Raw genomic sequence first — 23,492 nt, 5'->3', positions numbered from 1 at the left:
ACTAAACTCATTTTTTCTACATAAATCATCTTTCAATGGTCATTTTTGAACTTCAATTTCTCATTCACCCAAGTTTTATTTTTGGCAAGTAAATATATGATTTTGATGCTCTCACGGAGGAGAATACGGATCAACTTTGATCTTCCAAATTGGACCAACGTGTCCCACTGAAAATTTTGCCAAAAGTGAGCCATTTACTATTTTTTCCAACAAGAAGCCCATTGCAGTGTGTGCATATCAAGCGAATATGGGTGGACAATTACCTTGTATTCCCCTTCAAAAGTAACTCTTATTTTTAGTTAAATTAAATATCATACTTGTTTTTAACTGTTACCAATTAGAATATTTATTTTAAAACTTATAAGTACATGCTTTTACTTGTCACTTATTATTTACTTAAAATACACGTCTGGAGAAAGACTCATTCAACTGACAATGACGAATTAATTCACATGTGGTTTTGTTTTCCACGCTAATTATATACAAGCCTTTCCCCCTTTTAAGCCTCCATGTGGGAAGAATTTATAGTCGATTTAGAGTTGGCATCGGCCATATTCTATCTATATCAATAAAAATTTATGTACAATAGAAAATGGACAAACAAGTCTTATCTTGAGAATGAATAAGAGAAGAAATCTACACAAGAACATATACATTGTATGGCGCACGAGCGATGGCACTCCCACTCCCTTCTACGGATATCGCTTCGGCTTGTACTGATTGAGTCGTATTAGAGTTAGAACACCGTACTTGTAAAGAGCTCAAAAGGTGTGGATGTTTTTGCATCTAAAAGTTGAACTTGCTGTTCCAGATGTGCTTGTACCCGATCTTGACGACACAGGTAGTCAGATGCAATAGCACTGTAATTATTATTTAAATTTTTAGCAAATTATCCCCTTTTCAAGTTTTCTTGCAAAAAATTATCTCATACATGATCGAAAACTTGTACATTAATAATAGCGTCTAATGACTTGAACCATTATCTATCATTTCAAAATTAACTAAGCTCAGTCAATGAATTTACCAACTTTCTGAGTGATTAATCACGCTCTGAAGTCCCTAAAATTTTCAAGTATTAATAAAAAGAGTAATCCCATATGGCATCAATGATTCTTAGCACCGATCTATTTGACTATGGGACAATAATAGAGAGTAAACTCTTAACATTTTCTTAGATATTTTGGTAGAGGGAGTGGGGTAGCAATACTATGCCCCATTTTATTTTAGTCCCAAATTTTTTTATATTAAGGAGAAGAAGAACATGGCAATCACAACTAGATATTGAATCCACGTTGTGTGACTTATGCAGGGTACCATTTCTCATATAAAAAACGTCAATACAATTCTGTGAGTATCCAGGATTTTAGAGTTTGTGTGTTTCCATGGATACAACTAAATTCTTGGACAAAAAGGAGAGAGAGAAGCAGATTTCTGTTGATCCAATTTCCCTACAAGAATCAGGGAATACGCAATTAGTCATGCCTCTTCCACTTCCACCATCGAGTAAATTCTTGAGCTACAGCCTCCCAAATTCGGCTTCTTCGTCACCGCGATTTCTCCCCAAGAAAAAACCTCGGAGAAATCAAGGCCGACTGTCTCCTCTTTCTGTTAATCCATTGGCCAGGCAACATTCCGTCGCAATTAGTAATCTAGAACGTCTACGTGAAAACTACTTGCGACGGAGTAAGTCGTGTAGCGAAAACCGGGCATCGCAACAATCGGATGAGTTGGATCTTTGGTTGACTAAAATCAATGGCAATTACAAAACCGATCCCAAAATTGTCAAGAATAACATCGATGATACGATAGAAGATAAGTTCAGATGTGGAGTTCTATGTTTGTTCATTCCAAGATTTGGTAACAAGGGAAAACTAGTAAAATCCAAAACGGATCAAGAGGAACCGCATATAGTTTCCAAGAGAGTATCCCTCGAGAAATTCGAATGTGGGTCATGGACTTCATCGGCGATTCTCAACGACGATGATGGAGATTCATCGAATTTTTTCTTTGATTTGCCAATGGAGCTAATGAGATGCAACACAAACGATACAGATTCGCCGATGACAGCGGCTTTCTTGTTCGATAATGATCGAAAAGGGGTTCTTAAAAACACTACATCATCATCTAAAATGCAACATGGGAAATCGCATGAATCCGCACGTCATGTTCGTTATTCTACATCGTATCCAGATTCACCAACTTCTTGCATTACTCCTCGGCTCGCAAAGGCAAGGGAGAATTTCAATGCATTCTTGGAAGCACAAAGTGCATGACAAGAAATGAATCTTAATTTTGTATTAATGGCTATTTCCTTTGTTATTAAGAAATGGTGCCCTAAAAGCACGAAGTTGTACTTCCAACATTTTGTTGACTTGATGAGCAAATATGTTCATAAAAAAGACAAACATTCTCATTGCCCCCTTCAACAAAAAAATATAATCTCTAGCTGACCTTCCTGCACGAGATCTTCTCACACCATCGAGCCTGTTGAGACTAGATAAAAACGAGAACTCCATAAAAGATACTGCATTCTACGTAAAAAATATCCGAATATAAGTTTTATGATCAGATGAATAACGAAACAATTTCCAACAGTATGGTAACATTTAGCATGGTACAAACAAAGGTGTCAAATGCAAATAAAACAGATCAAACCTGCTAAAAAAACCCAAGAATTCATAGCATCAACTCCGTTATATGTAACAATAACAGATTACGGAGTTACATTTTGTTTGAATAAATTATTGAATATTTACAATGGAAGTGTTGATACTTGAGAATAAGCAAGCTTTTTCACAGCTTTCAAATTACAATTCCATGAATTCAGCAGTTCAATAAGAAGGAGGATGGCTTCTGTTTGCTGGGGTAGGGGAGTTTGAAAGAATGTACAATTAAAACTGGAGATATTAAGGGTTAATCAAGCATCATCAGCGTCACTACCTCCAATGTGTGCTTCATGGCTCACCAAGTAATTGCTTCCATCTGGACCCAAAATCTTAAACCTGTTCGACAAAAGAAGGGATCTCAATATTATGAAACTGATTGTAGCAGGTTTTAAATACTACAATCAAGTAATTAACAGACCTCTCGAGGACAGATTTTCCTTCCTTGTACTTTTGACTCTTTTCATGAGCTGTTTCCTGAAAATAAGCAACCACAATAATTAATGACCCAACACTGGACATAATAATCTCGTCTGGCTAAACGGATCTTACATATTTCCACCCAACGTTTGAACCGCACTGTACACAGAAAATATCTGCAACTATGTGCTTTCCAGTTGTCATCATTCTTTCTTCTGTCTCTCCGACAGTGACATTAGCTCTGTAAAAGAAAAGAAAATGTAACATACACCATGCAGATGGATAAAACAGAATCCAAATGAGAGCATTCTATCTCTCTCTCTTTTTTCCCCATTTGCTGTAGTCGAATAAATACAAATGTGAATGCTGTAGTCGAATAAATACAAATGTGAATGTCATATCCTCTCTCTTTCTAGCTTGTCACGTTTGGTAAATGTTCTCTCTTTCTTCTCTCTAGTGTCTGTGCTTGTGCATAGATGTGAACAAAATGGCGGGAATAAAAGCTTAAAAATGTGCAAAAAAGCATGCAATTGATATGCACAAGTTATGCTCTCTTACATCCTGGAGGTGACCCTTTTGGTAACTACAATCTGAACCATATTCATGTGTCTGTTCGCTCAGTGGAACAAAAATGGATCAAAACGAGATTATCCGCCCAATATTTCAGGGTTTGATCACAAACAATGTCTAAAGCAAACGTGGATCACAAAAGAAAATGGGTTCTTCAAATTCTCAAAGCAGAATATGAGACTTGATACACACTACAAACACAAAGAAGACTTAAAAACCTTATAAAAGTTCTTAGGGTAATAAATTAAAACACACTATAAACAAAAGTAATGCATATGAAGAAAGAATAACATATAACTATAACATTTTCCCGATATTATTAGAAATGAAATCCTATTTATTCTAAACAACTAATAAAACTCATCATATTATTTTCGAATATCCCCCTCTCATCTATCATATTCTATTGCATTGTCTCACTCTTATAAACAGAAGCGCGTTAGGAGAAACATGAAATGGAAATAATATTTCAATTTTTACAGCCAGCATGACAGTATGGAGATTTGAGATAGGACAACATACCAAGCTAGTCAGAGACCCCCTTCCACACTCTCTGCATTTTCTTCTTTATTAGTTTTAAGATTTTGTCATAACTTAGCAATTGAATAAAATACAAGTAGTAGGTCTAGGTAAAATTAACACAGGATCAGTCCGAAAAAGCGGGGGGACTTCCATCACAACTCGTGTTTCTTCTTATATGGACCAGAATTATGTTCTAATGATAGAATCAAATTTGTATCTTCTTGAGCAAATCTTCCATCCTTCCTCCATTTCCTTACAACAGCCCCCTACGCAAAAGAATAACTATTGGTGTGTGTGGTGGTTTTGGGAGGGGCGAAGGAGTCTTTCAGTATATGTTGCCTTCAGTAACTGTAAGATTGTAAACAGCTATATGCATGTTTCCACCATTTGTTCTCAAAATACGGTAAAAAGAGGCCCAACATCAAGAAAAACTTACACCTTACTGAAGAGATAAGCCCTTCCGTATCTGCAGTGGAAAGACTGAAGCAAAGACCACAAAGAAACAGAGTCAAATGATTTGCTTCCTACTAGGTTTCTCAGAGTGCAGGGGAAAAAATACTCATTTTGACAAGTAATAGAACAGGGATAAGAAGAACTTTGAATATTGTATGTTAATTACAATAGAAAAAGGGGATATAAAACAAAAATGCTCTATGTCATTAAGATAACATGAAAATCTTGATTGTTATGCAACTTGTTACTCCCAATCTTCTAAATGCAAGAAATGCCGTTACCGTAAGCATGACACTCCGATAAGGGTATACAACACTTATCTTATGTTTTGCATTGATAATAAATTTAGGAAGCACCAAAATCATTTAGTTTGTTTACAAATGCGTTTAGAAGGGCATTTTCTTTAGTTTTGGATTATATTGGACATCAATTTATCATAGAAATAAAGAAATAAGTATTAGAATATTCATAATTTGCTATGCCCACAACCCAAGACTTAGAGGTTTAACAAATATGACATTTGGACACGGATTGGCACCCAATTCCATCGAGCATAAGTAACTTAGTATACAATGATATTTCCTCCAGATCAACACGGACCCTTCGCGGGTATACATATCAAATACTTGTAAAAAGTTTGATACATTCCAAAACAGAAGTGTGGACATGCATACAAGTATACATGATGTCGTGAAAACTGTATCTGTTGAAATGGATTCAGAAAAACAAATTTCAAAAATCACAACATCTGTCAGGAATGTAATCTCATGCATGATACTAATGAAGGTCATCAGCAGCATATTTGATAGACGATGCAAGAAACAGCATATGGAACAATTCTAATCAAGAAAATAAAATGACGATTGAGGAGGATTGCAGATCTGAATTGTATACACTATCCCAAGCACACATAAATATTTATACATTTTTAAAACTTTTTGACGGTAAGTCCAGCAGATCATGCTTGACACGCACTGATGCAGCATAGATCTATCCATTCAAGTGCAGTCAAATGTCAAGGCTCTTAGGCTCCCTACTAGATGTTATACGAAAATACACCACAGTTTGTCCATTGTGCTCAATTTAGGATATCACATTCTTCGCACAACTAATCAATCCACCATCAGATAGAAACCAAGATTTGTGCTATGGTTAAATTTAGTCCTGCAATCTAAAAGCCCAGATAGCATAAATTGAAGTCAAAGTAATTTCCTTTTCCCTTTCAGAATTCTTTGAATTTAAAAATAATTCCATTTCAATTCCAGGATCCTTAAGAAAAGGAAGGTCATTTTCAGGGAGAACCAAAAAGAAGTTCCGCTTGCATTCACCTAACTTTCATTATTAGATCTTACGAGAGGATCAGAGTTCTAGATCTGTGCCGATCTTCCATCTGGAAAGGCAAATAGATTTTTATCTGAATATTGTCCATCAATAAATTTTCAGGAAATTCTATTTTGGATAATTGAAGACCGTTATAGGTAGATTTAACATGCATCTCCCTATTCCATTCCTGTAAATCCTAAGACCATTCAAGGAGTTACAAAAATAATCTCTCTGAGATATAACCTGAAGCAAATAATGCAATCCAGTGTAACCAAATCATAACCGAGTTTCACTAAATCTACAATCGTTAATTGACTTGTCCAATTCAGAAAAAATAAAAAATAAAAAAAATCATAAACTTCTAAAATATAAAGAGTCAACCACCCACCAAGAACAGATATAACAGAATCAACAAAATTAATTGAACCCAATTCCAGATTATACATCAATTCAAAATATCAAGAATAAAATAGATTAATCTGTTTATTAATCAAACGAGATGAAGGTAGAACCTTGGATAATATGTCGTCACTGACAGCAAGATGGACTCCACAGTATTTACAGCTATAGATCTTGCCTTCAAGGGTTACAACAAATAGCCTTCCCATCTTCTCTTCGAAACTTTCTCTACCTTCCTTCAAACGCAGAAGTGAAAATCAAGCCAATTGGAAAAAGGCTATATCAAAGAAAAGGGGTCAACGATCATAAAATATTTTTTAACATATATTAAAGTAATTTTTTGGAATAATTTGAGGGTGTAAGCAAATAAATGGATATCCAATGTGACAGAAAGAAATATTCACAAGTTACCTCTGAAGAACCAAAGGGACAAGAAATGTAGGTAGGAAGGATATACCACAAATCATGAGCCAGGTACGCACTCAAACACGTATATACAGACACACCAAGTGCGGTTATTGCCTGTCTGTCAATCGTCATTCACTTTTTCCTATAAAGTGTACACTTTTTGAGCTCAGAATTGATACCATTGGACTTGAAATTTCAAATTGGCCAGTAATTAATTTCGAGACCAAATTAATTATGTTGCCGGTCTGATTTGGATTAAAATCTGTTTGTGAATCCTCATTCACTTTCTCCTATAAAGTGTACACTTTTTGAGTTTGGAATTGATGAATTAATGACCATTGAACTTGAAATTTCAAATTGGTCATTAAGTAATTTTGAGACCAAATTAAGAGCTTGTTTGGTATAGCTAGTAATTCAATTAAAATCAATTTTTTGATTGTTATTTCACCATTTCAATCGTCATTATTGAATTTTTCTCTTACAGGTAGAACCTACTTTATCTCTAACGGTCAAAAAATTAATTATCAAAATCTCTACCAAACAAGCATTAAATATGGTGCCTGTTTGATTTGGATTAAAATTTGTTTGTCAATCCTCATTCACTTTTTCCTGTGCACTTTTTGAGCTAGTAATTGATGAATTGATGACCATTAACTCGGAAATTTCAAATTGGTCATTAAGTAATTTTGAGACCAAATTAAGTCCCGTTTGATAGTAATTTTTCATCTATAAAAATAATTTTTTGACCGTTATTTCACTATTTCAATCATCATTTTTGACTTTTTCATTCACGGGTGGGATCCACTTTATTCTCTAACGGTCAAAAAATTAATTCTCGTAATCACTACTGAACATGTCCAAATATGACAATATTATAGATAATTGATTGCTCTATTAGCCATGTTGGCATATTAAACCTCAACATTGACTAACAATTGTCGTGCTAATGACGTAAAATTATATATCTTCAAAACAAATCGCGATTCTTGGTAGAACTACATTGAGGGTCAACAAATCTCAAATTGTTCAATTTAATCCTGACCCTGTTTGTTGTCATTATTAAAAAATAATTATTTGATAAAGCTAAAACATGATGCCAGCAGAAAGTATCTATAGTTTTAATGATTGTAATATATCCATGTGAAGATTTAAGGGCTATTAAAGTTATCAATTATGTAATATAATTTAACTTTAATGATTAAATGGATAATGGAAATACTTTAATGACCAATTTTAAAGTTTATCTTGAATTGATTAGTATTAATTTTTTAGGAAAAATAGGACAAATTTCTCAACCTTTCATGTAGTGTGATTTTTGGTATTTGACATTCATTGATAATGTTTTAGTTCTATGGTCGATTTAAATACGTGAAACTAAATCTCTACGTGATAGAAACCATTAATATGAATGTTAAAATCGCTTTGCGCTTTCACATGATATAAAACAGCGTGTTAAGTGGTTTGACGATTTTGCATGCGATTTTAGCGTCCTCGTTTATAGTTTTCGTGACGTGAGGTTGTGTGTTTACATATTTAAATAATTGGAGGACCTAAGACTTTACTTTTTAATAGTTCCATATGCACTCATCAAGTTGAACTAAGGGTGTAAATGGGTCATGTGACCTCCAACTGTAGTGGGCCGCTTTAGGGCCGGCCCATTTTCAAAAGGCCCTTTAACTAAGAAACACTCTAACGGACCTGTTTATATTATATAAAGTGGAAATTACAGGAAACCATAGGATTAAAATCTTGAATTCAAAAATCAGATGGAGAGTTTAACATTTCAAAAATCAGAATTTTTTTAATTAAACATAATATATAAAATAAATAAAATTCAACCCATTGCCCAAGCAAACCCTAAAATTTCATCACCTCCTTTCTCTATCTTCTCTTTGCCGCCCACCCTTTTCAATTCCGACAGCGCGACGAAATCAGCACCACTCCTCTTTCAGATGCGCCGCATGACAGCTGCATACGACCTGGTGCAATGGCAACAGCACAGCTGCACACGATTGTTGAGCACGATGCCACGACAATCATGTGTAGAACCACGGCTGTATACGGTGGCGTTGTTGCAGCTGTCACGCGACGAGGTGCTGCTGATGGTTGTGAGGCAGTGCTGGCGTAGCCGAATTTATGGTTTTGCATCCGTGCGCGCTGCAGTGAGGCACCGCTGATGGTTGTGAGGTGGTGTTGGCATGGCGACGAGGTGGTGCCAGATTTGTGGTTTTGGATTAGTGGTTGACGATGTGGTTGGTAGTTAGGTATGATTGGATTTGAGTTTTGGATCTGTGTTTTGGAATTGTGGTTGTCACTGTCATTGACGGTGCAGTGCGATGTGGTTGGTGGGTGAGTGGTGATGTGGACTGTGCCGTAGAGGTGGAGGTGTGCGGTGTGGAGGTGGGAATGGTGGTTGCGATTGTAGTGGCGGTGACGGCGTGGTAGATTTGTGGAGTTCGATGGTTGGTCTGTCGTGACGGTGAGATGTGGTGGTGATGATTGTGTTGCTGTGGCGGTGACAGTGACAGTGGTGTTGCTGTGGTTGTGGTGGTAGCGGTACCGGTACCGGTGATAATGTTGGAGTTGATTTTTTGTTTGAGATAGTGATGTTGTTGTCGGTGATGGTGGTGGTGGTTCAGGCGGTGGCGGTTGTGCTATTGGAGGTAGTGGTAGTGGTCACAGATTATTTGATTGATCGTGACCATTAAATTGGTTAACCTATGACCAATAAACAATATGTGACCACTAAAAAGGATAAATTGTGACAGATAATAGTGTGTGGGACCTAAAAAAAATAATCTGTGACCTATAAATAACTTGTAGCATATAAATTTTTTATCTGTGATCAACAAACAAATTGTGACCTTAAAAAATTTTCATTTGTGATTAAAAATAATTTGTAGCTTATAAAATATTTGATTTGTGACCAATAAATTGATAAGTGTGACTAAAAATTAATTCGTGACTAATTAATTTTTTGATTTGTGATCAATGAACAAGCTGTAATCTACAAAGTGTTTGAACTATGATTGTAAAATAATTTGTGACGTTAAATTTCTGATTTGTGAACAAAAAATAATAAATAAATAATTAAATTATTAATTTGTGATCAAATTGTATAGATTTGAGATTTAAATATATTTAATAAATAAAATAATTAATTCATAAATAAATTTTAATAAAAATTTGATTTTTAAAATTTGAAACTTATTTTCTTAATTTTGAAATGTATAATACTTAAACTCTTAATTATGAAATTTTCCCACATATAAAATGTCACAAGGGACCTGATTCATTAGGCTGTCAGATTATTTCTCAACCTTTTGGCCATTATTCTTACAATTTCAAGAAGAATTAGTGTGATCTGTCTACGTTGTTTTATTACCTGTTTCTTGGCACGTGCTGGCTGGCTGGCTGAGTGACTGACTTTACAAATTGTTGATTAAACTCGTCCGCAACGTGTCATTATACACATTCAACTCTCAATATTAAAAATTATTTAAATCTTTATTAAATCGTCACATGACCCTCACATGTCTAACTTTATGAAGTTAGATTTTGTCACTCAACTTAGATCGATGACTAGAAATTTGAAGTCAGGCATGTTTTCAAGAGAAATGATGTCGAGACTCAATAATTTCTATCATTAAGAATTGATGGTTGTAATGATAAAATATTGAAAACTAACTCGCTATAGATCACCTAGTTGAGCACCGATGCTGCAATTTTTCTTAGTATAATTTAAAACAATTCCAGCCTTGCTTGGTGATGTATACAAGTGGAGAATTGATGCCTTGTTTCAAGCATTGAATGGCCTATTCTTGAGGCATAGAATTTCTGTCCTTTTAATCTACATATTAGAACAATGTAATTCCAAATAAGCAATAATCATTTTAATAAGATAAAGATTTTAAGAGAATCAGTTCATTTCCAATGTTATTTCATCAATAAAATTAATTTTTATTTATGTAACCTCCTTTTGGCATACTTTATAAATCAGTCTATAAATGATCAAACTTCAAATTCAATCTCATTCTTCAATGAATTTATAATTACTATCAACTTATCCACCATTCATTTCTATATATTTGTAAATTAAATCGTTTATAAATTCTTTTCAAATCGTATAAAAGACCTATAGCAATTCTCGAATTCATTGCAAGTAATGAAACAATGTATTGACATTTTAGGGCCACAAAATGGTGGTCACTCCCATGCCAACCTCTGTACTGCGACAGGTACAAATGAACCTAAATATTTATATATATATAAGTACAAAAAAATGGGACCTTTTTTTTTTTTTTAACAGCCTGTGTATCGCTAAACTCCTTCACCATCAAGCAACAAATCACCTTTGAATAAACCAGTAAAAAACCCTGTCCATGTTCTGCAAGGAAACTAGGAATTGCACTTGTCTAATCCTTTTTGGATTACTTTTTGATATCTTGGAAATCCATTCTTGCATGCGGATACCTGCGGCCATGTGACACCATGTTAGTCATTGTCCACCACTAAATATTATACATATATATATATATATATATATATATTTTAAATCTTTACAGTTCAATTCAACATATCAAACATATCATCGAACTCAGAATTATTATGTGACAACACCATACCAAACATTTTTTTCAGTTTCTATTTAATTCAACTAATGAAATTCATTACGTGACAAACATAAATTATATGCTGACTTTTAAATTTTACGACTTGTTTACGTAGTAGACAAGAAAAAACTTTGTGACGTTAGAAGATTCATTGTCTTTTCAATAAGGAGGAAAGTTCTAATATGTGAATGCCACTAAGTTTCGAAGACGTAGGCCCATTAAATAAAAAATTAAATTGACTATTATACCTAAGTTTCTCTTTACTGTTAACGTTTGAAATTTCTAAGAAAGTGTTAGGTTATTGTCTTCTAGAAACAAATTCCCCCACCCCATAACCCACTATTTAAAATTCACAAAAAAATAAATAAAAGGCAATTATATTCGCACTACATTTAAATTGCAATAAAGGTTCCTAACATTTGTTCATTTTTACACTTTATTCTCAATTTTATTAATTAACACATTTTGTCTTGGATGATGCTTTTTAAAGTGTATTAAAATGAGTGACAAACATTTTTTCAACAAATAAGATTTTTAAGTTCTCCTAAAAATTGTTTTGGAGGAAAATCAGTGTTAGATACAAATGTGCAAATTAATAAAATGTTGATGATAAGAATTTGACAAAAAATGTTGGGGACATAAGTAAAAGAATGAACAAAAGTTGAGGACATTCATTGCTATTGAAATGTAATGATAAAACATGTGTAACATTGTTTTCTTCCAAATTTGCTAAAAAGACGAATTGCCCCCTGATCATTCAATTAATTACCGTAAGTTAAATCACAGAAAAGATTGAATGTGTTGAGATTTGAGACTTACAGCTTCAATATCAATTTTGTATACAAGAAGCTTTCTTCTTTCTCTGCAACTAATCCGGTACGCCGCGCCGACATGCGCCATGGCCATAGCAAATGAGCAAACGAACAAAGCCAATTCCATGGCTTGATCAGGCGGTCCTCCATGGATCCTCAAATTGCTGCTAAACACATACGAAGCCTTCAATGATACAAACACCAATGATGAAACTGAACACACTGTAGCAATTCCCAAGTATGGCCCTCTTGAAAGTCTCGGACCGTCGCAAAAACTATAAACACCTGACAAATAAGAAAGATCATGATTATTAAACAAAATTTAGTCTAATTACATATTTGATACGTATTCTTACATAAAATTGGATAATTTATACGGAGTGCTATCGAATTTTCCTTACCAAACATGTTACAAAAGTTTAATAAAAAAAGGCAAGGACGTACATAATATAAGAGCTGATCGAACGATGGAAATGAGAGGAATATCAATGAGTGAGTACCGGAAGTCGTAGTTTTTTAGATACGAAGAAAGGGTTTGCAGGGTAAGTTTTGAGGAAGAAAGAGAAGCCGATAATATGGCCGACGGGAGAAGGGCGTCGGCAATGGCTAAAAAAATTGGTGCTGAGAATAAGAGTAGAGACATTAACATGGTAATCAAGAAGAAAAGAGTTTTGATCCATCTTAGAATTCTCTTTGTTTTCTCTTCTAATTTAGAGAATCCCATCTGTTTCTGGGAGCTGGGAAAATTGTAACTGAGTGTTTTGTGGGCTGGAATCTGGAGAAAATGAAGGGAGAATTGAGGGGAAAAGGCTTAAAAAAAAAGAGGAAAAATGTAGAAGATGGAATCCTAAATGCCGGCCGAGGTTCGGTATTTCTGGACAATAACATGGAAATTTACACGCGGAGGTATTTGGTCAAATAGAGAAGGCTTGTCGTGTAATTCCCCCCGCCCCATAACCTGTATGTGTCATGTGGACTAACGGCAATTCTAAAATAAAAGTCTCAACGAGAATCAAATTTCAGATTAGCTTGTTTGATAAGCAAAGTGTATCATATTGCACATAATTGAGAAGGACAGGATAAATGCTGTATGTTTAGAACGTTGAGCGAGGTGGAAGATTGTCACGAGTATGTTAGTTTGTTTGAACCTATTTTTTTGGGAAAATAAATTTTATAATAATGGTTTTTTTATTTTTTATTTTTAAGAATGTGTAGTTTAAAAATAGGGAAAAAATTTGGGTTTACGTGTAAAATTATTTTATAAAAGAACGTGGGGGTCAAAATGAGTTTGAAAGAAAAATGAGATTTTAAAGAAAGGGCTTCGAACATGGATCGAGCTTAGTTTTCTTATTGAAAGTAATTTTTCATGCACTAGACATATAGCTTGTTGAAATAATTGTGATTCATATGTGAATAGATGTTATGAAAGACAAGGTTGAGAGTGTGATACATTAACTGTATACCAAAAATTCCTGTACGAGTCCACGTGAACTAAACGAGATAAACATTGGTTTGATAACTAAAGTTGGCCTCCAAGTGTAGTACGATTCCAAATTTACTAAAGAATAGATAAAATAAAACTCATGTTTATTTATTGTTTAATTATGTTTTATATTTTGTATCAAACACATAATTTGTGCTTCTCCTAATTTAGTATTTCGTAAAATATATGATCCCATTCTATTTAGTGAGCGTTTTTCATTTTTCTAAGAATGAGAATTAAAAATCTAGTCGTTATAGACCATATACAAGAGATAGAAATTCAAATTTGATAGCTTGATGTGATGGATAACGGTCATATTTTTCATTTTAATGAAAAAAGAATGGAAAACAAATATGGGCTTAAATTATTCAACACTTCCATCTTTGTAGACGAATAATATCTATGAAGTCCGTAAATTTTCAACATTTTTGTGTAAAATGTTCAAATTTGGGGATTTATTTGAATTTTCTCTCGTCTTCTCTAGTTGTCCTGCCAAGAAATGTCTGCATAGTAATAATTAATACATTTCTTCACCCTTTTAATAATTGATGATTAGAAAATGTTAATTATTGGAAGTTTGTGAGTAATCAAGCGGTAAGGTGGGCAATCATGTGCCCACATGCAACATTTTGTCCTTCTCAATGTTTATAATTATTTTTTTAATAACCACCCTTTAATCGCCTCGTCGAACTGTTAACTTTTCTCGCCCTGATTACAATATAAATATTATTATTATTTTTTTTTTAACGAGGTGTCCCAGCTTGCGCCGGACTATATCCTTGTTCCTGAACTTCCGACCCCTCAGCAGCTCAGAGAGGTAAATCGCAGGATGTGCCCTTGTTGGTTCTCAAGTTCCCACACGACTTTTACTCCTTCTCCAAAGGGAGCCTCTTCACTGCCTTACAACAACTTGTCTTCCAAGATAAATCTTGCCTTCCAAGTTGCGCCTTCCAGGAATCGAACTCCCCACGCTTTCTTAATTGTTGAACTGTTAGACCATGGCCGAAGCATCTCGATGTTTTCCAGTCATTTTTCCATCTTCAGTGACCGAATATCTAATACTATGTCATACGTTGACCACAATTTGGGGACGGATTTTTTTTCCTTTTTTTGTCGAACTAAGCTAAAGTGATTCGTCTGACTAAAAATCTATCTGATTTAACCAATATTGATCTCTTTGGTCTAGCTCCCTTCTTGCACTATTCTACCCCACTAAAAAGAGCGATTGAGAATCAGGCGGAGCAATGGCAAGCCGATCTCTATCCTTGCATCTACTCGTTCATTCCTTAATAATTGCAATTAAAGGTGTGTTTGTCGTCCATTATTTGGGAAGAATGTATTATGAAATAGTGATTGATGTTCAAATATGTGGCTACAAAAGAATAATTTTTTTTATTTACGTATAATATTATTTTAATGAAGAATGTGTGGTTGAAAAAGAGTACTGTAAAAAAAAATGGAAAAAAAATGGGAGAGAATGGACGACAAATAGGGGCTAAATATTTTGGATGGGATGAGTGGGACTAATTAATATTTTCAACAATCTTTTGTAACTGTTTTGATCACTCGTACAAAATGACAACACGTTTTTCATTATGAACATAGTCATAAGATTAAAGACATTAGCAGCCTAAATGAAATTTGAGTCAAATTAGATTTCATTAAAAAATTGCTCTCATCATAGTCATAGATAATGGGCCCGTTTGGCATTATTTTTCAATAAATAAAAAACTACTAAGATTAATATTCTGCTTTTGAATATGTATATACAATTTTAAGAAAATATTTTATCCAATTAAAAGAAGTTCTAGAGAAAACTCTTCTATAAAAAATAAAAACAATAACAAAAGTCTTATAAAAGGACCGTTGGCCAATTAATGATGTGTTTTGGAGTCTAGAAGAAGTCCATATAAGCACTGTTTTGGGTGACAGAATTGAATGGTGCATAGCTTCATACGAATGGTCATACAACGAAGAATTTAATTGAATATATGACCTAATTAGTATAGTTGACATCATATTAACAATTTATTTAAAAACATCGTGAGAAGTATGTTTCTTGCATTATATAATATAATTTTATTTCAATATTGATTTGTTTGGTAAGATAAATCGTACGACTAAAACAACGTAAATAGAATCAATTTTCCTCTTTTGTATATTATTATATTGAACTGAAAAGTGATACGTGTCCGTGCCAAACATATATTCCCCTGCAGTATTTTGTGAGCTGTGTTACACAACGAATTTTTGAAAAATTTTTCTTGTATTTAATCATATTTATTGTTATGTAATGAATAAGAACTAAAAATAGATGCAAACGGAATTTCCATTTGTTTTTGTACCAAATATTGAACAAAATTTAGGCACCGTTTGGTACACATTAATGTAAAAATGAGAATGAAGAATATAGTCGTTACAAACCCAACACAAGAGATAGAAAGTCCAATATGATAACTTGATGTGATGGATAACGATCATACTTTTCCATTTTAATAGGTACATAATGGGAAACAAACAGGGACTTAAATACAATAGATAAAATTTCAATCACTTTTGTTTAACGAATGGCAATTCCATTTTTTCAAAAAATCAATATTTTAAAAAATATTTTTGTAAAATTTGATACGATCCTTTTCCTATGAGAATGAAGAGACCGCACAAATTCTCTGAATACGCGCTATATACGCGGAGAAGATTAGAATCGCAGGCCCCATAATTGTTTAAATAACGTGGATTAGTGCGTGTTTTGCTTTTCTTAAAATTAATGAAAATGCTTTTTAAATATTTGTCAATTGATGTCTCCTTTTGTATTTTTACGTAATCCACTTGTATCAAGGTAGTGAATTTGACATTGTGTAATTATACCCAAAATAAAATTAGTGTGCCAGATGAATTTTGCCTATCTAAGTGATCGACCCTCGCATTTGCATGGGACTTGCCTGGACTTCATGTGAATAAAAAAAATGTAAAAAATGGCACCTTATCCACCCTGCTTGTGAGTGTAAGTCAGCTGGGGTGTCAAAATAATTCTGGTACCCAGCATGATTGTTATACCCAAGATACACTTTATTAATTGTATGACATTTTATCAATGATGAAGGTCCTCAAAATTTACACATCTTTGCACCTGTGTGTCCAACTTTTTTTCATCATTTTTTATCATCAAACTTCTATGAATTAGTATATCTTGTGGCAAAAAATCAATTAGGAAGGAGTGAAAAGACTTATTTGACGTTCGTGTTTTAATTAATCAAGATAGCCAACAACTTGAGAAATTTGACAATATATTTTTTTCACAATAACTCAATATTTGAAAAGAACCCATCATTATAAACAACACATGGTAATTAATTGAAGGTTAAATATAATGATGCAATGAATTTTTTTGAAGACATAAGTACTATATTAAGCAAAAAATGAAAATTTTGTTGTAACTACAATGTGACGCAATTAACAAAACTATGATACGAATATAATTACTATTTGGTATTCACCCGTACTTAATAAATTGCCCCTATTTGCTGTAGTCAAAAATCATATTTTCATTAAATTTTGATAAAAATTGATGAAATTGAAAAAGTATAAAAATTGTTGATCTCATAAAATATGTGATTAAAATAAATTGTTGACAAATTTTCATCCACACGAAACATGGGCATTAAGTGGTAACTATACCTCCAAGATGAACAAATCATGGGGGAGGGAGAATAAATTGCAAAAAGTCTAATTTGAGAGCTTGTCCATTACATTAGAATTGAAGTGTTATTTGTGTCAATTTTCTCTTATATACTCACAAAACCCCTATGAAATGAACCATCGAACAAGGTTATCGAGATGGGAAACTACTGTGCGAATATAATTATCCCTTTAAATGTAGAAAAAGGGAAAATAAGTTTTTGAAAACAAATCTCGAGGATTAACTATGTAATTTCTAAAACTAGAACGAATATCTTTATATTTATATTTATAGGACATTTCTGGTCTTTATAATAAAGTTATTGTTTCTATAATTATTTGTTCTACATATATAGAGTTGTTCAATTCATAATTTTCACGTAAAAGTATCCCCAAAATTATACTGCTAGGTGCAAAAGCATTGTAATGTTCGAATCCGAATTTGGGAAAGCTTTAATAAGCTTCCAAAAATGGGATTCATATAAATTTTAATGTTGAGTTTGGTATCATATACGTCCCTAAAAGCATGTCTCACTCTCACTATTAAAAGTTAGTACGAGTTTTCAACAACTCATATAAATGTTTTGGCAGTGTTTATCCCAAACGGTCAAGTCATTGATGTTGGAAGGTAAGAAATAATTAAGATGCTTGAATGGTTTGGTGTGTTAATGACCACAGATGTAGTCCTTAGGTTTGGACCGTTTGGTGCTCGAATAAAGACATAGGCCGAATGTTGGTTGTCGTACCGACCCATGAAATTGAATTTTAGCTCTGAGGGAAAGGAGATTGAATATAAGAAAATCGAGGATTAATAAAAATTAGATAGACAAAACACAAGTCCGATCCTTGCATGTAAAACTGTTAGGTTTACCAAAATAAATAATTATTAACTCTCCATTTGAATAAAATTTATGATTTAATTCACAAATTCAGTCAAAGTATAATATTAATCTCAATCACGTTTATAATTACTGTTGAGAAAAATGTAGGGAAATCTGAAAACTTAATGAATTCCAAGGTACGAAAACGTTATTTTTTAAGAGATGTTTCTCCCATATCCAACGAAGTCACAACTAGGGTATGATAGAAAATCTCTCTCAAGATACAATGGAGACGTTTGATTCAAATTGTGACTATTTGATCAAATCAAGAAGACACTCTAAAAGAACTGATGATGCCAAGAGAAAAATAGAAGAATAATTTTTAATGTGTTTTGCAAACGAGAATTCGCCCAGAATTTATAGAAATTGAGGCAATCATTTGAATATGTGTGTCCCTTAAAATCCTTGCGTACATATGTTGAAAGCGACTATTAAAAACAAACAAATGCACCTATTCAAAGACTTTTGAAAATAAAATTCTCTTTCGGGGGTGTTGCCCCCTCGACCCCCGCGACCCTGTTGCGCAACGGCAAACACTAGTCGGGACGACAAATCATTCGCAAAACAAAAAATAAATACACGTAAAATGATAAAAAATATCTAACAATCACTCCTCATTATTATGATATTATCTATACATTTGGTAGGATCTTTACTATTCATGTTTATAAATTTACCAAACGGAAGTTAAGACAATATAATATTAAAATTTCCAAAAAAGATAATAGGAAAAAAGAATTAAAAATAAAAAAAGAAAAAGAAAAATGGCAAGTATTTATTAAGTTTACCAACTCCCTCATTAAAGCCGTACAATTGCCATGCCCCTCTTTAACACTTATTGGTAAGCATATTTATTGAGCAAAATATTCAACTTTGGTCTATTGTGTAAAATAGATAAAACTTAACATTTCACATAAACCGTTTCGACCACCTTAAGGCCATGTCTGCCAATACTTATAATTAATTACAAAGTATTGGGTCATTTGACATTTTCTACCACTCTACTAACAAACCACCTAAGTGCTTGCTAGCGATCGGGCGGGGCCGGAAAAGATTCTTGTTTATTGGTTCATTCTCTCACCGTTCAGTTCTCCAGCGATTAATGCAGAGAAGAGTGAAATAAAAACAGAGAGATTATCATTTATCAGAAACTGCTCAAAAATTCCCAGGCAAGAAGATAAAAAGATGGTGGGACCAAAGAGGCCTCTCTTTGTGCTGTTTGGATCGTCAATAGTTCAGCTCAGTTTCAGCAATGGTGGATGGGGTGCCATACTTTCCGACATCTACGCTCGTAAAGTAAAATTTCTCCCTCACACATGCACATATTCACACGATCGCATGAACTTGAAATACTTTTTCTTATCTTGGATTCGACGATGGTAATTATGTGCATCTGTACTTGAATTTCATATTACGTTTCGTGTAATCTAGTTGTGATTAGGTGAGCAAAGATTTATATGATGATATGTAGGGTGTTACTGCCTGGTATTTGTTTATTTGTCTCGTCCATCTCTCTGGTTTCTAAAAGAATAGGGATCTTTATTGCATTTTTATTTTATTTTATTTATTGTTGCTCTATGGGAATGTTGGCCGATTTTCTAATAATTAAATTTCTTGCAAATCTATACAATTATGTTTTGACTTAACCATGTTCTGCATCACCAATCTCCCTGGTATCGCGTCATGATTTGTCAATGCTTGTTAGGGAGAGAAGGGGGCATATTCATTTATTAAAATTTAGTCTTCGACGCTCTCCTTGGCATCCGGTTAAAGGTGTTACACGTGCACAATTTTTATAGATAGATGATGGCCAAACTTGAACCTAACGTATCTGGGTTCTAGTTTATTGCCACCCATTTATAAAAATTGTGCACGTATCAAGACATTTAATTAAAATAAATAAATGAATATGGCTACACAAAGGGCTTATTAAATACAAACTATTAACGAATAATTTTAACCCATTATCACTATTTAAGGATTTAGATGAGGTGGTTCAACAATGCTCTCAATTTATTGAAACAGAAAAGCCATTGTGAAGTGGTAACTATGAAACCTGAAAACTCCTATTTCTTGATTTGACAAGATGTGTAGTGGTACTGAGTATATACAGGTTGCTCCAATAGCCTCAAAGACGTTAGTTATGACGTTTTATGTTACAAATGATAGACTGTTGTTTACATTCACAGCACTTTCAGAATCAAAGACTATAATTTATGTCACTCGTACTAGTGATGATAAAGAAAACCAAACTTATCTTTCAGTTCTTGCACAAAAAATTAGTAATTGCACCCAAATTCTATCTCCATTTCTGGTGTTCGGCATATTTTCGTTGTTACACAAAAATTACACTGATTTAGTTCTCACAAAGCTCTCAAAGAAATTTTTACCTTAGCCTTTGTTTGGCAAAATTTATAAATCTTTCACAAATGATCAAACTTCATTTTCAGCCATACGTTCCAATGGACTAACAAGTACTATTTACTTATCCACCACTCATTTTATCTATATTATAACTTAAATCGTTCATGAATTCTTCCCTGATGAAGGCTTAATAATTACATAACAGATGTGGATCCAAAATTTTCGGATCCCACATATTTTTAGATGTAGAATAATGAAGCAGTTTTAACGCATTTTTATGCATCATTAGCTTCTCCATTTACCCATGTAGGCTGATGTAATATCACGCGGCTACTATGGTTGGAATTCTCGACGAGCTATCCAAGTCCTTGATCAAATTTTTCCTAAGGTACTTCATGGCATGCTACCAATAACTAGTACTAGTTCAAAGATATGAACAGAAAAAATACAGATGATGAAGATTTCCCAGAGTACAAAACACGTATTGTTTTAGTAAAATCCTTTTTAGAGTGTTGAGTTTCTATAATCGTCAAAATATTATTAATCCTTCTTTGACATCCCTTTTAGATGTCCTAAAAACACAATAATATCAGATATCTTTATGACCATTAGCTATGCTTTGATACTAAAAACGGCGTTTTTCTTTCTCAGGATGCTGCTATTCAGCCTTCATTGGTGATCGTATATTTTGGAGGTAATGATTCTATGGGACCTCACTCATCTGGACTAGGTCCTCACGTACCACTTCCGGAGTATATTGAAAACATGAGAAAAATAGCAACCCATCTCAAGGTAACTTATGATGTGAAAGTCTGTGAAGTAGTATTAAATGAACTTTTGAGTTGTGACTTATAGGTCCAGCTGCCCAGGTTACAAGGTGTTGTGGCAACATATCTAGTTCTGATACATTATCGCGTAAAACTTATTCAGTTTAGGACATTTTCATCAAGTCAAAAGTTTTTTGGAAAATAGTGACATGTTTTAGATGATTGTGATTGCGTGTTGAATCACCTCATCAAAGCTTACCTCATCTAAAAGCTTAAATTCTTAGAGATGGGACATATTTATTTGTTAAAATCTAGTCTTCAACATTCTGTTTGTGTTGAAGGTGCGAGATATTCGAGGAGAATATAACAAACTGAGTAGTGTTAATATTATACTTCTTGTTACAATAAATATGGTGATGAAAACAGATGCTTAAAATCGTACATTACTTTCTTCTCTGATAGACTTGTCCTCTGAAAGAAAATGCTTATGCTAACTAGGCTGGTCCGTATTTTCCTTGTCCGGTTAGAAGTCGTATGAATTCTCATATAAATTCTAACACTACACCTGAATTTCAGAGCCTATCGGACACAACTCGCATAATCTTTCTCAGTTGTCCACCTGTCAACGAGGCTAAACTTCATGAAAACAGAAGGTACTATTATGACTACGACATAGCAGGCCTTCCTATATCTGGTACCGATAAAATAAAAAATTCTTATAATAGTGGCATTTATTTCTTTTATTCATGACTAAATTGGATCGCAATATCTTTTGTTTCCAAAACAGTCCATACCTCAGCGAGCTAGTTCGAACAAATGAATTATGCCGGAATTATTCAGAAGCTTGTATAGAGTTGAGCAAGGAGATGCATATAAAGGTTGTTGATCTTTGGACTGCAATTCAGAAACGAGAAGATTGGTTAACTGCTTGCTTTACGTAAGTACAATACCGTGTGTATTTTTGCATTCATCAAATTGATATTTTATGTTAATGAATATTCATTCTGTCCAAAAAGATGTTAACAGCAATGGTGTTGAAATGGGAAACCGAAGATCACTCCTCCTCTATCTCTAATACAAGAAACAAATAACTTATCTTTGCTCCGAATAAACTTGGGGTTCGCATACCCAAATCCCTTTCTTGTCACTCCGTTCAATCCACTGTTAAGAAATAAAATGTTTTGCAACTACCTCAGTCCATGCGGCATCATTTAAATTAAACTCTCGGCACTTTGTCAGAAGTTCTGTTTCTGAAAATTCTAACTTAACAAGCTTGTCAGGATTTTGGTTTGCTAAGCCTGAAAGAAAAGGTAAAAGTACTTGAAAGTAACTTTAAAGCTTAGCAAAATATATATCCAAACTTAAAAGTTACTAGGTTACATTTTTGCCGAAGATGTTTGGGCTTGTTCATAAGTTACTTTTGTGGGAGATCTTTAGTTCAAAGATTTACTACTTTACTTACTTTTCGAAAAAAGTAGTCACTGTCTGCCTCTTTGTTGCCTCCTAATCATCATTGTTTCTCTTCTACAGAGATGGAGTTCACTTAGCTGCTGAGGGCAGTAAGATAGTTGTAGAAGAAATACTCAAGGTGCTGAAGGAAGCTGAATGGGAGCCATCACTCCACTGGAAATCCATTCCCACTGAATTTGCAGAGGATTCTCCCTGTGATCTAGTTGCTTCTGATGGAAAAACCACCTTGAATCCGTCTGAATGGACTTTTCACAGAGAAATTCAATGGGACTAGACTCGTTCAATCGTCGTTTCATGGGATTCCTTGTGTCTAAAATGCTATAGGTGGGAGAAAATGAAGATATAATATTATATGGAATTGCATTGGCTCTATGAATGGAATTTACTTCATTTTATAACTGTGTGATTCACCTTTTATGGGCATGCTTGTGATTAGAGAGCGAGTTTATCAAACAATTTATTATTATTATTATTTTTTTTTTTTTTGGGAATAAATAAGAGCAAAATATTAAGGCAATAAGGGGTTGTTTTATAAGCCCCTTTTCCATGGAAAATGGAAATTGATTTCCACCATAAACCAAAAATATATGTTTAATAGGTTTTTTTCTAGGCAATTCATTTTTCAACTTTCATGCCACTTCAGCCATTTCCCACCAAATTGATGGT

General features: G+C 33.7%; 4 protein-coding genes across 5 annotated transcripts; 2 read left to right on the top strand and 2 right to left on the bottom strand.

Moving 5' to 3' along the window:
• The first annotated feature begins 1,273 nt into the window (after positions 1-1,273).
• LOC111405400 lies at positions 1,274-2,360 on the top strand. The gene has a single exon (XM_023034258.1). It carries the CDS (start codon positions 1,383-1,385, stop codon positions 2,271-2,273), a length of 891 nt encoding a protein of 296 aa, XP_022890026.1. The 5' UTR covers positions 1,274-1,382; the 3' UTR covers positions 2,274-2,360.
• A 291-nt stretch (positions 2,361-2,651) lies between these two features.
• Positions 2,652-6,883, bottom strand: LOC111405399 (protein yippee-like). Of its 2 annotated transcripts, none has more exons than XM_023034256.1 (6): positions 6,762-6,883; positions 6,464-6,586; positions 4,612-4,655; positions 3,216-3,324; positions 3,085-3,140; positions 2,652-3,002 (listed from the first exon to the last, which is right to left on the bottom strand). In XM_023034256.1, the coding sequence occupies exons 2-6, from the start codon at positions 6,557-6,559 to the stop codon at positions 2,918-2,920; spliced, it is 390 nt and encodes a 129-aa protein (XP_022890024.1). In that variant the 5' UTR covers positions 6,560-6,586; positions 6,762-6,883; the 3' UTR covers positions 2,652-2,917. The 2 variants fall into 2 exon arrangements, with proteins under 2 accessions (XP_022890024.1, XP_022890025.1); XM_023034257.1 differs by having other exon boundaries at positions 6,464-6,582; positions 6,762-6,838.
• A 3,997-nt stretch (positions 6,884-10,880) lies between these two features.
• LOC111405398 lies at positions 10,881-13,133 on the bottom strand. The gene is made up of 3 exons (XM_023034255.1): positions 12,628-13,133; positions 12,191-12,468; positions 10,881-11,231 (listed from the first exon to the last, which is right to left on the bottom strand). Exons 1-3 carry the CDS (start codon positions 12,905-12,907, stop codon positions 11,157-11,159), a joined length of 633 nt encoding a protein of 210 aa, XP_022890023.1. The 5' UTR covers positions 12,908-13,133; the 3' UTR covers positions 10,881-11,156.
• A 5,992-nt stretch (positions 13,134-19,125) lies between these two features.
• On the top strand, positions 19,126-23,224 carry LOC111405397 (GDSL esterase/lipase CPRD49-like). Its single transcript, XM_023034254.1, has 6 exons — positions 19,126-19,521; positions 20,900-20,977; positions 21,241-21,381; positions 21,933-22,009; positions 22,144-22,293; positions 22,887-23,224. The coding sequence occupies exons 1-6, from the start codon at positions 19,411-19,413 to the stop codon at positions 23,098-23,100; spliced, it is 771 nt and encodes a 256-aa protein (XP_022890022.1). The 5' UTR covers positions 19,126-19,410; the 3' UTR covers positions 23,101-23,224.
• Positions 23,225-23,492: the final 268 nt, after the last annotated feature.

Source organism: Olea europaea, chromosome 12, assembly GCF_002742605.1.
Source record: "Olea europaea var. sylvestris chromosome 12, O_europaea_v1, whole genome shotgun sequence".
Taxonomy (NCBI): Eukaryota; Viridiplantae; Streptophyta; class Magnoliopsida; order Lamiales; family Oleaceae; genus Olea; species Olea europaea.
The sequence above is the reverse complement of the archived record's forward strand: the minus strand, read 5'-3'. Positions and strand labels throughout refer to the sequence as shown.